General features: G+C 41.7%; 1 protein-coding gene across 2 annotated transcripts; it reads right to left on the bottom strand.

Annotated features, from left to right (window-relative positions):
* Positions 1-247: 247 nt before the first annotated feature.
* Positions 248-14482, bottom strand: TPRKB (TP53RK binding protein). 2 transcript variants are annotated; one of them, XM_049856716.1, is made up of 7 exons: positions 11497-14482; positions 10695-10856; positions 9480-10087; positions 8501-8663; positions 7434-7556; positions 5714-5890; positions 248-4770 (listed from the first exon to the last, which is right to left on the bottom strand). In XM_049856716.1, exons 4-7 carry the CDS (start codon positions 8639-8641, stop codon positions 4684-4686), a joined length of 528 nt encoding a protein of 175 aa, XP_049712673.1. In that variant the 5' UTR covers positions 8642-8663; positions 9480-10087; positions 10695-10856; positions 11497-14482; the 3' UTR covers positions 248-4683. The 2 variants fall into 2 exon arrangements, with proteins under 2 accessions (XP_049712673.1, XP_049712674.1); XM_049856717.1 differs by lacking the exons at positions 9480-10087; positions 10695-10856; positions 11497-14482 and adding an exon at positions 9428-9463.
* Between the last annotated feature and the right edge of the window lie 217 nt (positions 14483-14699).

Below are 14699 nucleotides of genomic sequence, written 5' to 3'. Positions count from 1 at the left end.
CCATTTTAAGAGGAAAGAAAGTCAATAAATAAGTCATCTTTGGTAAGATGTTCAGAAATCCTAGGACAATTGTTGCAGCTCTATAGAAAACAAATGGTCTCTAACCTTTAACAAATTCTCTGAGAAAGGGAGAGGATATTAGGTCCCAACACTCAAACTGGGATAATTCAAGTAGATTTTATAAATATAATCAAAGGGACTGATGATGAAGGTGTGGGTGGGTATAAGGGAACAATAGATGGTATAGGACCAGGAGTGTTACTGTCCATAGGCCTGAAGTGAGGTGGAAGGGAGAGGATACAGGAACCTAATTGAGTGGAGCAGGCTGCCCTGAGTGGAGGTCTAGGGACACAGCCAGTCCAGGGGATCTTGCACAGAAGGGACCAAGGGAATAAATACTCTGGCCTCACTCTTCTCCTCCCTCCAGTCTCCAGCTAGGTCTCCCTCCACTGGCCAAATTCAAGTGGAAGCCAAGGGCCAAGGGGGTCCGTTGCTGTGGCGCATGGACGGAGAACAAGGTGGGAAAGATTGGAGAGTGATCTGGAGGGGAAGACAGAAGATACCTGGCACAAGGGTTATGAAACACTCAAGAACAGGTACCTCAGATGAATAAAAAACTTTGCTTATTCTGAGACCAACCAGCCTAGAAGGTTATGCTTTACTCTACATTGTGATCAGTGAGCGCAGAGTGCCATTGAAGCCTGCAAAACAAAGCCAAGAGCAGGGATGCGGCTGCAACTCAGCAGAGGTCCCAGCAGCAAAAAAGCTGATTTGGGGGTTTGCAGACAAAGGTAAGAGTCCCTGGGTGGCACAAACAGTTAAGCCCTAGTCTACTAACCGGAACATTGGTGGTTTGAACCCACCCAGAGGTGCCAAGGGAGAAATGCCTGGTAACGTCCTTCTGAAAAGTCAGAACTTTGAAAACCCTACGGAATGGTTCTAGTCCACACACATAGGGTCAACATGAGTTGGAATCTAGTTGACGGTAACTGGTTTGATTTGGTCTTGGTTGCAAAGAAGTAGCTGCAGAATTCTGTCATCAAGAGGTAGAATAGAATGAAGAAGGCCACAGGAGGCCTGAAATAGAGCCTGTGAGCCACTGGGCTACAACCTAAAATGAAGGCTCAGGGCTGATGAGCAGGTCCTGTGGTTTTGTGGAATGTGTGGGATGGGGGAGTGGGGTGAGAGGGTGGGAGTGTTAAAGACATTTACATCGTAGTTACTCCCCTACCTTATCCCAGCACACCAGAGACTACTGGCTTTTTGCTTTAATCTGAACTTGACTAATGAACCAAATACATGTAATCTACCCAACTGCATTCCTTTCTCTTTCAGGAGACTGCTTTTGTGAGTGGAGAGACACGGGGGAGCATTTCGATCCTAGAACTACCTGGTTAATATAACCAACACCGTGTGTTCCCAAACTGTCTCAAAACTACTTTCTAAAAGCCTGGTAGAGCTAATGTTAACTTTTCCCTGGAAATGACATTACTTTTCTTTTTCCTCTTGACCCAAAGACTCAAAAGGAGTTAAAAACATCATAGTTACAAAAGTTAAACCTTTAAAAAGCCTCTTCTTAACATATAAACTGAAACATGAGTTCAACTTCACCAGTAGTCCAATCTCTCAAATTGGCAAAAATATCATAAAGACATCGCTGGCAAGACTGCTGTGAGATAGGCATGTGTATACACTGCTCTTGGGGGTGCAAAATGACACCTTTCAAGAGTTCATACCCTCTTCCTCCAATAATCTCACTATGGGGAAACTAGCTTAAGGAAATGGAAACGTGCAAAGATTTATTTGCAAAATTGTAAAAGTGAGAAATTGAAAGCAACATAAAAGTATGAAAATAGGTTACTTATGTGCTATGTTACATACGGATTGCAAGGATGTCTTTTTGAGGGTGATGGCACAGGAACAGGCAGTGTGGTGAAGTCACCGAGAACACAGGATCTGGAGTCACTCTGATCTGAGTTTTAACCTTGACCACAGCACTTACTCTGACCTCTTGGGCACCATCACTCTCTAAACTTGAGGGAAAATGACAACCCATACTATGGAGAGATGTGAGGGTACCCATTTTGGCCAAGTGACCAAACTTAACATCACCAGTAACTGGACCAACTGGCATTAATTATGTGCCTCCCAATGAGACATAATGGGAAGGACACAAAATCATCCATTTGCTCTTCTTGCCAAAAATATTTAAACTGACTGTAATCATAAACAAACCCAGATTGTGGGAAATTCTGAAAGACATCTGGTATACCCTTCAAAAAATGTCATTAAAAATAATATTGTTCTAGATTAAAAGAGACTAAGTGACAACACAATGCATAACCCTTGACTGAATCTTGGATGGGGAGGTCGGAGTGGGAGGGTAGCACAGAGGTCATTTGGGGGGGAGATTTGAATATGGATGCATATTGGATAACTGCATCAATATTAAATTATTGGGCATAATAATAGTACTGTGGTTATTTATATAGGCAGGGTCCTTGTTCTTAGGGGAGACACGCCAAAGTAAGGTGAAGTGTCATGGTATCTTCAACTTTCAAATAGTTCAGCCAAAAAAAAAAAAAAGTGTGTGTGTAGAACGACATAGATATAGACAGACGGGAGGAGAGAATGAGAGCAAACCAATGGAGCCACATAAAAACAAATGGGGAATTCATGTGAAGGGGACATGAGTACTCACTGCAGTACTTTCAATTGATACGTACATTTGAAATTTTTTGAAATAAAACATTGAGACTAAATATGTTTCCTCACTTGTAAAATCTCTTATGGTTGTTGTCGTTAGATGTGGTTGAGTCGGTTCCAACTCATAACGACCCTATGTACAACAGAACAAAATACTGCCTGGTCCTGCGCCGTTCTCACCATCATTGCTATGTTTGAGCCCACTGTTACACCCACTGTGTCGATTCATATTGTCAATAGTCCTCCTCTTTTTCACTGACCCTCTACCTCACCAATCATGACTGGTCCCTCCTGACAACACGCCCAAAGTACGTGAGACGAAGTCTTGCCAGCCTTGCTTCTAAGGAGCATTCTGGCTGTACTTCTTCCAAGACAAATTCGTTCTTTCTTCTGGCAGTCCATGGTATATTCAATATTCTTCGCAAACACCGTAATTTCAAAGGCATCAACTCTTCTTCGGTCTTCCTTATTCACTGTCCAGCTCTCACATGCAGGTCAGGCAACTGAAAACACCATGGCTTGGGTCAGGTGCATCTTAGTCCTCAAAGCGACATCTTCGCTTTTTAACACTTTAAAGAGAACTTTTGTAGCAGATTTGCCCAATGCAGTACGTCATTTGATTTCTTGGCTTCTACTTCCATGGGTGTTGATTGTGGACCCAAGTAAAACAAAGTCCTTGACAATCTTTTCTGTTTATCATGATGTTGCTTATTAGTCCACTTAGGGTTGTAGTGAGGACTAAACGAGATATGCATCTAAAGTGCTTAGCACAGTGCCTGGAGTATTGTAAGCACTCAGGAAATGTTAACTATGTACTTTATTATTTATGATCATGATGGAAAACATTAGTTTGTTACCAAAGGGTTCTACTTCTCCACTTTCCAGCATCCCCTTTTGAAGTTGGCGTAATCATGTGACTTGCTTTGGCTGATGAAACATGAGGTAAGTGACGCCTGTCACTTCCAGGAAGTTTTAAAAGTGACCGTGTGGTTCATCCAGCTGTGCAGTGATAGCAGCACACACCTTGAGATGATGCTTCCAGCGGACTGGGCTCCTGAGCCACCACAATGTCCTCCTGCTGATTCACGCTCAACATGCAGAGTGAGCAAGACATACATTCTTGTGCCAAGCCATATAGCGTCAGGGGCTGTTTGTAACTGCAGTCGAACCTAACCCAGAGTCCACACACTTTGGCCCACAGGTCATATCCTGCCTGCCACTTGTTTCTAAAAATAAAATTTTACTGGAACACAGTCATGCTCATCATTTATGCATCGTCCATGGCTGCTCTTGCACTACCATGGCAGAGTTGAGCAGCTGCAACAGAGACTGTATGGCTCACACAGCCAAAAATATTCAGAGTTTGCTGACCTCTGACCCAGCCTATTCTGACTGACCCAATCAAAATATAAGATAAAGTGAGAAAGAAAAATGTCAGACCATGTATAAAGTATGATTCCATACTAGCTGTATGACCTTGGGCAAGTTACTTAAATATTTCAGTAATGTTTTAGTTACTTCATGTGGAAAATGGGGATGATAACAGTATCTACCTTATTAGGTTGTTATAAGAATTAAATGAATTCTTGCACATAAGAGACTCAGAACCAGGATCAGACAAATACCAGGGGATGAGACAGCTAATGGTAGAGTAGCCACATGTAAGGGCAAGGATATGAGCTGATGGAAATAAAATCACTAAATCAAGAACCTCATATAAGTATTCAATAAAGGCCTGCAATTATTATTCCAGTTATATAAAAATAAAATATATTTGAATGGATACAGAATAATAGTAAAAGTAGTTTTTCTTTTAAAATATTAAAAAGAGGGAAGACTAGGGTTTTTTTTTTTTTTTTCCTTCTTTATACCATTCTATGTTTTTAAATTTTTCTACAATGAACATATATTAATGTTATGAGGAAGGAAAACCAAATTTTTTTTTTAAATGCTCAAAATTTTGGTATTTCTAACAGTTCATAAAACATCTTTTGTTGACATTCTACAAATGATACCATCTAATAATGTCCCAATACTTTCTTCTTGGGAAGATAGCTTATATATCTGTAAAAAAAAAAAAAGACAAATTATGACATAGTGATATATTTGTGCACTATTAATTTTCATTATACAAAAATATAAGGGATGGGAGGATAGAGTTGGAAGCTGGCAAAAATGTCATGAAAGGAGAGACTGGAAGGGCTGACTCATTAGGGAGAGAGCAAGTGGGTGTACAGAGTAAGGTGTATATAAACTTATATGTGACAGTTCGACTTGATTTGTAAACGTTCACTTGAAGCTCAATAAAAGTTAATAAAAAAAAACTAACTTTTAATGTTTCTATCCATAATAAAATAATTTTAAGTTAAAAAAATAATAATTAAGCTAAATTATTTATAATTCAGTTATTAGGTTAATGGTATGAAAATTACAAATGTGATTACAATATGCAAATTAGATGGCAGTTCATCGCTTAGGTAAAAAACCCTCTCTAAATTGCAGTTATGGTAATAACTGAGCACAGCATCAAATCTGTACCAACTAAAAAAAAAACACATCTAGACATTAACTTCATACTAAATTTACCTATTTTACATTTTAAATGCACTACGTAAGCTTTGGCTGCTAACTAAAAGGTAGGCAGTTTGAATCCACCAGCCGCTCCTCAGAAACCCTATCCGACAGTTCTACCATGTCCTATAGGGTCACTATGAGTCGGAAACTACTTGTGAGCAACGGGTTTGTTTTTGGATCTAAGCTTGATATGTAAAGTCATCCACTTTCTTAAAGTGAAGAATGCTTTTGTAAACTAGTTTTCTAGTTATATTTTACATAAACCTGCACCTTCCAGTACTTTGCATCTGTAATTATTTTTCAGATAATTTTTTGTTGTTGTTAACATTAACCTTTTTTAAAGTTCAAAAAACATGAGCCTTGGTGATCAATGAACAAACAGCATCAACATTATTTCTCATCTATCACTTCCTAAAAGCATGGCTTTACAAACCTTTCTGACTTCTGTAATATTTGTTATCTCAGGAAGACTTTCCAGAGAAACCTGATGACCTTCTACTTGAGATATTAGGTGTTCTTGATTTATTTGTTCTTCTCCCTCTTCAATGTAAACCATTAGAATTGACGTGTCATTTGCTGAGATGCCAAATTTTTTCAAAGCCTCTGAAATCTACGGGGGAAAAAAAAGAAAACAAGATAACACCTCAGTATTTCCCCTATCTGAAACCTCTCTCCCATCTGCCCTCTTCTCTTCAGCCCCAAGCTCCTTCTCTGGTCAGGTTCTTCTTTTTTTTCACAGCTAACAGCACTCTGCCTACAATCTATTTCCAACATCTACTTGTTTCTGAGGGACTCCCTGCTTAAAAGTTGTGCCAGCAGACATCTCAGCATGGCACTGGAACACACCTCCCTCTGGCCCCAGGTGACTCTTCAGCCACGCACTTCTACCTTCCAGCCAGACCAGACTGTCACGTGGGGTCCCCTCACACTTCAGACTATTTCTGCCTGTGCTAACACTTTGTCCTCTGCCTCTGGCTTGGCTGGTGAACTCATCCTTCAAGGTGCAGTTCCAGTGTCACTCCCCACTGCCCCTCCTTCCTACAGAATGAATTGTTCCTTTCCACCGCTCCCATTAAATCATTTATCCTAGTGCATTTTAACTTCCATCTTGCATGTCAGCCTCTCCTCGAGAACATAGTTGTTTCTTCTACTTCAGAACTGTAACTGGCACAGGGACACATGCAACAAATGTTTGTTGAATACTTTCTTGAATTATTTAAATGATCTCAAAGAAGCTGTCATTATCTGGTAAATTTTACTCCAGGTGCTTGGGAATTCTACTATTAAGCTAACTGCATCTTATAAACTTTCCAATCTTCTGTATTTTAAATCATGATGTAACAGGTTTGTAACTTTTCTCTTGATATTAGTACTATGTTATTAATAGTAGGGGTAATGTTAATACCTCCTCAGGAAAATTTCTGTCATCTTTTCATGTGCCATGTGTGGAATGCCTTTAGCTCATTAACCTTTATTGTGAAGCTTTACTATCAGTATCTCAAATCGCAAACTTCTGCTCTGCACTAGCTGTGTGAGCGAGCATGTTAAGGGCTATTCTAGGCACCGCGCAGGTTTCCAGTGCGTGGAAAAGACATGAGTTCTATCCTCAAGGGGTTTACAGGGAGAACGAGAGATGTGCGTAACACCAAAGTCCACGCCTAATGCTTTATCGTTTAGACATCTGACAGTTTCTTAAGCAAAAACCCTGAGGGCTCTTCCTGAGCCTACGTAGTTATAAGGACAAAACTATCCTCCTGTAATTTCGCTAAGCTATTGTTTATTTGGAAACCCTGAGGGCATAATGGTTAAGTGCTACAGCTGCTAACCAAAGGGCTGGCAGTTCGATTCCACCAGGTGCTCCTTGGAAACTCTATGGGGCAGTTCTACACTGTCCTAGGGTCGCTATGAATCAGAATAGGCTCAAAAGCAACGGGTTTGGTGTTTTGGTTTGTTTATTCATATGTAAAATGACTCCAAAGCTTCTTTGTCTAGTAAGAGGGTGAGCTGAGCCTAGACACTCTGTCCAAGCTCTCTTTGCTATTATTTTGGTTTATTACTAACAGCAGGTTTACAAGAATTTAGCCTCCAACCCAACACTGAGTAAAACTATGTTGTTTTCACAGTAGAAGAAAAGTAAGTAAATTCCACATTACATTGTTATTTGGGGAAAGGTTGAAAATAATTTCAGTAGATAAAGTTCTTGTCTTCATTTTTCCCAGTTTGTAGAGGTGAACTGCTTTGTTTGCTGCTACAAGTATCTGAAATGGATCAACAATCTACCAAGAGAAAAACACAAAATTAGGGAACCTGGATCATTCTGAAGACGGAAGCCCTGCCACATGATAATGCCAGTGTCAGGCTGTTTTACTTCTTTGCAGTTCCTATGAATTATATTCCCAAAATTACTATCTGAAGGGCCTACAGATTCAGGAAATCGCAGAATTTTAAAGTTACGAGGAACTTACATGAATAATTAAAAAAAAAAAAAAAAAGCTTAAAATAACATTTATTGAGAGCAATACTATAGGTAAGACCATATTCTAAACATTTTACTTGTATTATTTTCTTTAATCCTCAAAACTACCCTACTAAATTGATATTACTCACGTGTAAGAGAAAACCAAGGTACAGAACATCTAGGTTTGAATCCCAGCTCTGCCACTTGCTACCTAGGGAACTTGGGTAAGTTCCTTAGCGGTTTATCTGTTAGATGTAGGTGATAACAGTACTTACTTCATAGAATTATTGTAAAGATTAACTGATTTATTATATGTAAGCACCTAAAACAATGCGAGGAATGTTGTAAACACTACATAAAGGTTGGCTATGACTTGCTCTATGAGCCACAAAAAGTGGCAGAGCTGCGATCAAGTCCTGGTAATGTCATTCCACAGTGCCTGCTCGTAACCACTACATCTTGCCTCCTTCACAGAGATTTTCTAGTTCAGGACTCTCATTCCACAGATGAGAAGATGGAGACTTGGGCATTAGCCACTATGTCAGTGCCAGAATCACCACTTTTCATATCTCCATTGGCAGGTCCTGACCCTTTTGCCTTTATTCACTGTTAAATTCAAGGTTGGTCAAATCTGACTTCACGGCTTTGACAAGAACTTTTTATCTGAAGATGACAGAATTTTAGGTTAACCTATAACATCAAGAAATATTAACGTATTATTAAATGCCTCATACGGCTCACTCACTGTCACTTTGTACTTACCATCGTAGGATTTATTAATGAGCCACTGATGGTGCCTTCCATGGCCTTTTTTCTCAAGTCACCAGCATTTTTTACATCTTTAAATAAGAGAAGGGTCACCCTGCATTCCGGAAATAGGTCCAGCTGATGTGTTAACTGCATTTCATAGATAAGCAGGATTTTACTGCAAAAATCAGAAAGACTCATAGATTTCTTTTGTTTAAAAATTAACATTACAACTCGTTTCATTAACAAACAAATATCCTTGCTAACATTTAAGTAAATTAATTCTGACAAGAAAAGTACAGAACTATTACACTAGAAAACTCTGTCGCAAAACCGCATTCAGCATTCTCATGAGATGCTGTCCTTCTAACCCTGCTCACTGAGTTCTTTATCATTCTTGGGAAAGAGCCAAGGGAGCTGGCTGGTGCCCTGGTTGTAGGGATGAAGCTAGTTATGGTGCCTGTTTAGGGGCAGATTCCCTAAGAGGCATCCAGAAACAGAATACCAGGAATTTTTTGGACCACAGGTCACTTGTGGTATTAATGAAACCTCACTCCATCTTAAGCCTTTAGCTTTCTGACCTCACCATTTTATTTATACTTTTGTAGGATCTGGACGTAAATATTAAGAAAATAAACGTAAAGAGGGTATCGCACTTGACCCAAAGGTACTCATTTCACACCTGGGAATTAGAGAGGATACAATTATTAAATTATCCTTATACGATCTTCTTCTTAGCCCTTACCACAACTTCAATGAACCGTGATCTTAGCAGTTGCAGGTTCTTACTCGACTATAAATTAGTGGGACCCCGTCTACCATTTCCTCAGGGCCTGGCCTCATTAGGAGCTCCCTAAACACTGGCTAAGGGACCCACAGGTGTCCCCAAAACACACGGGTACAGCTGTCCGGAGCCGGGCTCCACCTCCACCCCTTCCTCACCCTCCGCTCTCCCCTCGCGCCCCCGACCCGCTAGCGCCCGGGGTAGACTCACCAACCCGGGTCCGGTCCGACTCGGAAGATCTCCCCCTCGGAAACAAAACCCTCCACTTCCGGGAGCTCGGCCGCACCTGCGTCCAATCCCCGCCGTCCCCGAGCCGTTTCCGGCTGCGCCGGCTCCAGGTCGCTGGCGTTTTCTGGAGCCCGGCGGGAGGAACTTCCGACCTTGGTCCCGCCAGCCCCTCCCGTGACCCGCTAGCGTGAGTCGCGTCAGCGGACGCAGAGAGCAGGGCTCGGTCTGTCACCCTGCGAGGGAGGCGAGAAGAATCCGTGGCCCAGAAGCTGAGGCCTGGGTTTGATTTCCCAGCTTTGTCCCTAACTCTTGGGCCTTGGAAGAGATGTCCGCGGTCTCTTCCTGTGCAAAGACGAACCCTGACGTCAACGAGCTCTACGTCCCTTTCCGCCGCTCGAGCACAGTGCTTTTTGGGGCAGGCGGGACTCACTCTGCTGCTGCTTCTCGGAGCCGTCATTTGGGGAGGATCTCCTGGAGCAGCTCGCGCTCGGTGATTGGCTTCGGATACTTAGGACGGTGACAGTACCAACATCTTCCTTCATCTAGCAGGCTCGTAAATCAGACATGTCAAACCTGAGTGTGTCTGCTTCCTAGAGAAGAGAAAATCCCCAATACAGAGGATTATTTTCGCCGTCCTTTATGCTGGAAAATCTTAATCCATGAAAAGTGGATTTAATCTTTGCTGACAACCAAACCATATAAGGCGCCTACTTTAAAAACGTGTGATCAAAGATTAGATGTGGATGGTAGGTTTTTAAAGACCAGTCTTGTTGGATGTTCCTCAGAAGAAGTCCAAAACAGGTCTCAGTAGGGCCTTCAAGGAGGTCGGTGCTATGGCTCCGACCTTCCTTTCTCACACCTTACCCAAGCCTAGTGTATTACTAGTTTGTCTCCAGACAGCACTGATGGTTCATGGCCCTTGTCTTTTGCTGCTGCTAGTCTTTAGAATGCTACCTTCACCAATCAGGGCTTGTCAAGACCCTAGCTATTCAAGGACCAGTTTACTAGATAAATGGTCACCTCCATCAGGGAGCTTTCCCTAATTCCATGCCTACATGTTTCTTTAATGGTATTTGTCCCCTTCTTGTATTATAGTTATTATTTTTACATCTCCTATGCCAAGTGATGGCTGTGTCTTTCTCATCTGTGTATCTTCTCAAGTGCTTTAGGCCTTACAGACAAGTACTTAATACATACTTGCTGAATGAAGAGCGGTGCACATAAATGCCCATGTTTCATCCTTAACCTTGTCCTTCTACATGTTCTGTGCTGTGATTTCATCCTCTCACATCACTTCAACTTCAGAGGTTGGCAGTTGGAACCCATCTAGCAGGACAGTGTAAGAAGTCTGGTGCTCTTCTGTAAAGATTGCAGCCAAGAAAACCATATGGACCATATGAAGCAGGTCCACTTTGTAACACACGGGGTCGCCATGAGTCAGAACTGACTTGACAGCAATTGGTTTTTTTTTGGTGGCCATCTTCATTCCAAAATTTATTAAAATAATTTATACAGCAAAAAGTTTAAAGGATGCCAATTGGCTTTTATGCCATTAAAGTATAACTTCTAAATTAACTTTAGTATCTTACTGAAATACACCAATTGCCAAACCTTCATGAACTTAAAACCAGGGCTCAAATTAGTTATACTTGGGTTCTCACTAAATTTAAACAGGGTACCACCTGTAATCTTAGGGAAATTATTGAATATAAAATACGGAACAAATAAATACGCTTCATCTTAACCATTGAAACTATTGCCTTGCCTAAATTTCCCATAATCTTAGCCCCCATTGCCCTAAAATACCAACAGAGGGTATGGACACCGATACAATGAGTAATAAAGTAACACTGAGACTTTGACACTTACAAATTGACTTGACAAAATGGGACTCCACAAACTCGTGGTTAAGCATTTGGCTGCTGTCTTAGTCATCTAGCGCTGCTACAACAGATATACCACAAGTGGATGGCTTTAACAAACAAGTTTATTCTCTTACGTGCAGTGGGCTAGAAGTGCAAATTCAGGGCATGAGCTTCAGGGGAAGGCTTTCTCTCTCTGTCAGCTCTGGAGGAAAGTCCTTGTCAGTCTTCCCTGGACTAGGAGCTTCTCCGCGCAGGAACCCCAGGGTTCGAAGGACGTGCTCTGTTCTCGGTGCTTCTTTCTTGGTGGTATGAGGTCCCCCCTCCCCCCAACTCTCAGCCTGCTTCCCTTTCCTTTTATCTCTTGTAAGATAAAAGGTGGTGCAGGCCACTCCCCAGGGAAACTACATTGGATCAGGGAAATGACCAGAGCAAGGGTGTTACATCCCACCCTAATCCTCTTTAACCGCAGGCAGAGATTATGATTTATAACACACAGGAAAATCACAGAATGGAGGACACCACACAATACTGGGAATTATGGCCTTACCAAGTTGACACATATTTTGGGGGAACGCAATTCAATCCATGACACCTGCTAACCAAAAGGTAGGCAGTTTGAACCCACCAGCTACTTCTTGGAGACCCTACGGGGCAGTTCTACTCTGTCGATAGGGTTGCTATAGGGCCACTATGAGTCGGAATCAACTCAACGGCAATGGGTTTTAATAAAAGTTAAAACAGGGCCTTCGAGGATTAAAACTTACAAGACCTAATTAGTGAAAAGGAGGATTACCCCCACTACTGCCCCATTTAACAGCCCAATTTTGTCTATTCTCAAGCCTGGAAGGGATAACTGGCACGTCACACTAGACTACTGAAGCCTTGATGCTCTGGCCCCATCCATTAAAGCCCCATACCCAATATTATTGACTGCCTCCATCCAATTAGCAATTAATAAATATTTTACTAGTATAGATTTGGCTAATATGTTCTATTTAGCACCTATTCTAACAGGCTCTCAGCCGCAGCTTGCTTTCACCTCTAAAGGGACATACACTTTTAACAGGCTACCCATGGGTTATCTCAGCAGCCTTGCCAACAAACACCATCTTTGCAGCCAAGATCATAACTTCATCCATCTTTCTCCAGGAACACAGGTTCAATTACAGTAATGATATCTGCCCTGGAGATTTGTTTCACACACTAAGGACACCAAGTCCAACATCTTTTCGGTTTTTTTGAGTCCTGAAGGCAACACATTCCTCACAAGTTTTACTTAATCTCACTGATGCTGCTATTTACAACACAGCTCACCTTGAATGAGGCCCCTCCAATAAAAGGCTCTAGAATCTATCTAAATTGAAATCAGCTGATACTCTGGTTAGCGCCCGCAGACTCCTTCATTGCAGAGCTTTAGGAACCTCCTCTCATGCCCCCTGGTTCTCTGGACCACATATGTTGGTCACAAGTTGCCCATGGGCTTCTAATGTAAGAAATTGCCCTTCTCGGCTCTGTGCCATGCACCATTAGAGTGACAATTGCTGACTGCATGCTGGGCTTCTTGGAAATAGAGGTTCTCACAGACCCTGAGCTTGGGACCCACCTGCCCATTATATCTTACATCCCAGAAACAGCACCCCACAATCTCGGCATGCCTACCCAGTCCTCCTCGATATGGGATGGAGCCAAACCTGGGCTCTCTGCATATTCCACCTACAGGAGGTGGTGGCCTCCCTTATCCTCAGTCCCTTGCCAGATACCATGGTGCTGGAAGAGGCCACCCCTCGCCCAGGTGCATCGGCTACCTGAGAAGTCGCTTGGGATTAACTGAGTGTAGGGCAATGGGAGTTACTAGACTGTACAGATGGCACTGCCCTCATCACAAGTTATGAAGCTCAGCAGGATATTGCTGCTTTCCATTTACCCATCAGGATACTCCTGATAAAGAATGGGACCAAGGGCTGCACAACTGGCCGAACTTCAGGCAGTTACCTTAGCACTGGATGGCCTGGCTGACATACAGCCCATCTGCATATTTTTTTTTTTTTTAAAAACTCTTGGGCCACAGCCCAGGAACTGCCCCATTCAAGGCAAAGAATTCTGGGAATCTCTTGCCTCACAGCCAAAATATAAACAAGGTCATACATATCTCTACATATGCTAAGGCCACAATACAAAGCTGTACCCTTCAGAGTTCCAGACATTATTGATAATAAACAAGGCATACATTTCACTTCTCAAAATATACAGTGAAAAAGGCTCTTGAAAAAAAGGCATTCAATGGAACTTTCATCTCCCTGACTGGTCCCAGGCAGTCAATTTACTTGAGAGACATAATGGTCTCTTCAAACAACTATTTAAATTATAAAATAACAAATAAATCCCTAAATGGGTTTCCCTCTTGCCCCAAGCCTTAATTTCTCTTAAGGCCCCTTGGCTGACTCATAACTCATACCAACTTTAGGAAAAAACCTTCCCATCACCCTTTCCTATATTTAAACGGGATGTGGCTTGCCTTTATTATGTGTAAAACCTTACTATACATGTCATTTAGCCAGTAAAAACCTTATGAATAGCAGAACACTGTCTGATATAGTGCCAGCAGATGAGCCCCTCTGATTGGAAGGCACTCAAAATGTGACTGGGGAAGAGCTGCCTCCTCAAAGTAGAGTCAGCCTGAATGACGTGGATGGATTCAAGCTTTCAAGGACCTTCATTTGCTGATATGGCACGACTCAAAATGAGAAGAAACAGCTGCAAACATCCATTAATAATCCAAACCTGGAATGTATGAAGTATGAATCTAGGACAGTTGGAAACCATCAAAAATGAAATGGAACACATAAAAGTTAATATCCTATGCATTCGTGAACTGATATGGACTGGTATTGGTCCCTTTGAATTGGACAATCATATGGTCTACTATCCCAGGAATGACAACTTGAAAAGGAATGGTGTTGCATTCTTCATCAAAAAGAACATTTCAAGATCTATCCTGAAGTACAAGACTGTTAGTGATAGGATAATATCCATATGCCTACAAGGAAGACCAGTTAATATGACTATTATTCAAATTTATGCACCAAACACTAAGACCAAAGATGAAGAAACTGAAGATTTTTACCAACATCTGCAGTCTGAAATTGATCAAATATGCAATCAGGATGCACTGATAATTACTGGTGATTGGAATGCAAAAGCTGGAAACAAAAAAGAAGGAACAGTAGTTGGAAAATATGCCCTTGGTGACAGAAACGATGCTGGAGATCACGATTGAATTTTTCAAGACCAATGACTTCTTCATTCCAAATACCTTTTTTCACCAACATAAACGGTG

This window comes from Elephas maximus, chromosome 17, assembly GCF_024166365.1.
Source record: "Elephas maximus indicus isolate mEleMax1 chromosome 17, mEleMax1 primary haplotype, whole genome shotgun sequence".
Taxonomy (NCBI): domain Eukaryota; kingdom Metazoa; phylum Chordata; class Mammalia; order Proboscidea; family Elephantidae; genus Elephas; species Elephas maximus.
Note: the sequence above shows the minus strand (reverse complement) of the source record. Positions and strands in the feature narration are given on the sequence as shown.

Coding starts and splice junctions, on each gene's coding strand:
- TPRKB (XM_049856716.1), bottom strand. CDS start 8,641: ATGCAGTTAACACATCAGCTGGACCTATTTCCGGAATGCAGGGTGACC. Junction 5,891..7,433: donor ACCTTTCCCCAAATAACAAT/GTAATGTGGAAT, acceptor TTTCCCCCGTAG/ATTTCAGAGGCTTTGAAAAA. Junction 4,771..5,713: donor ATATTACAGAAGTCAGAAAG/GTTTGTAAAGCC, acceptor TTTTTTTTACAG/ATATATAAGCTATCTTCCCA.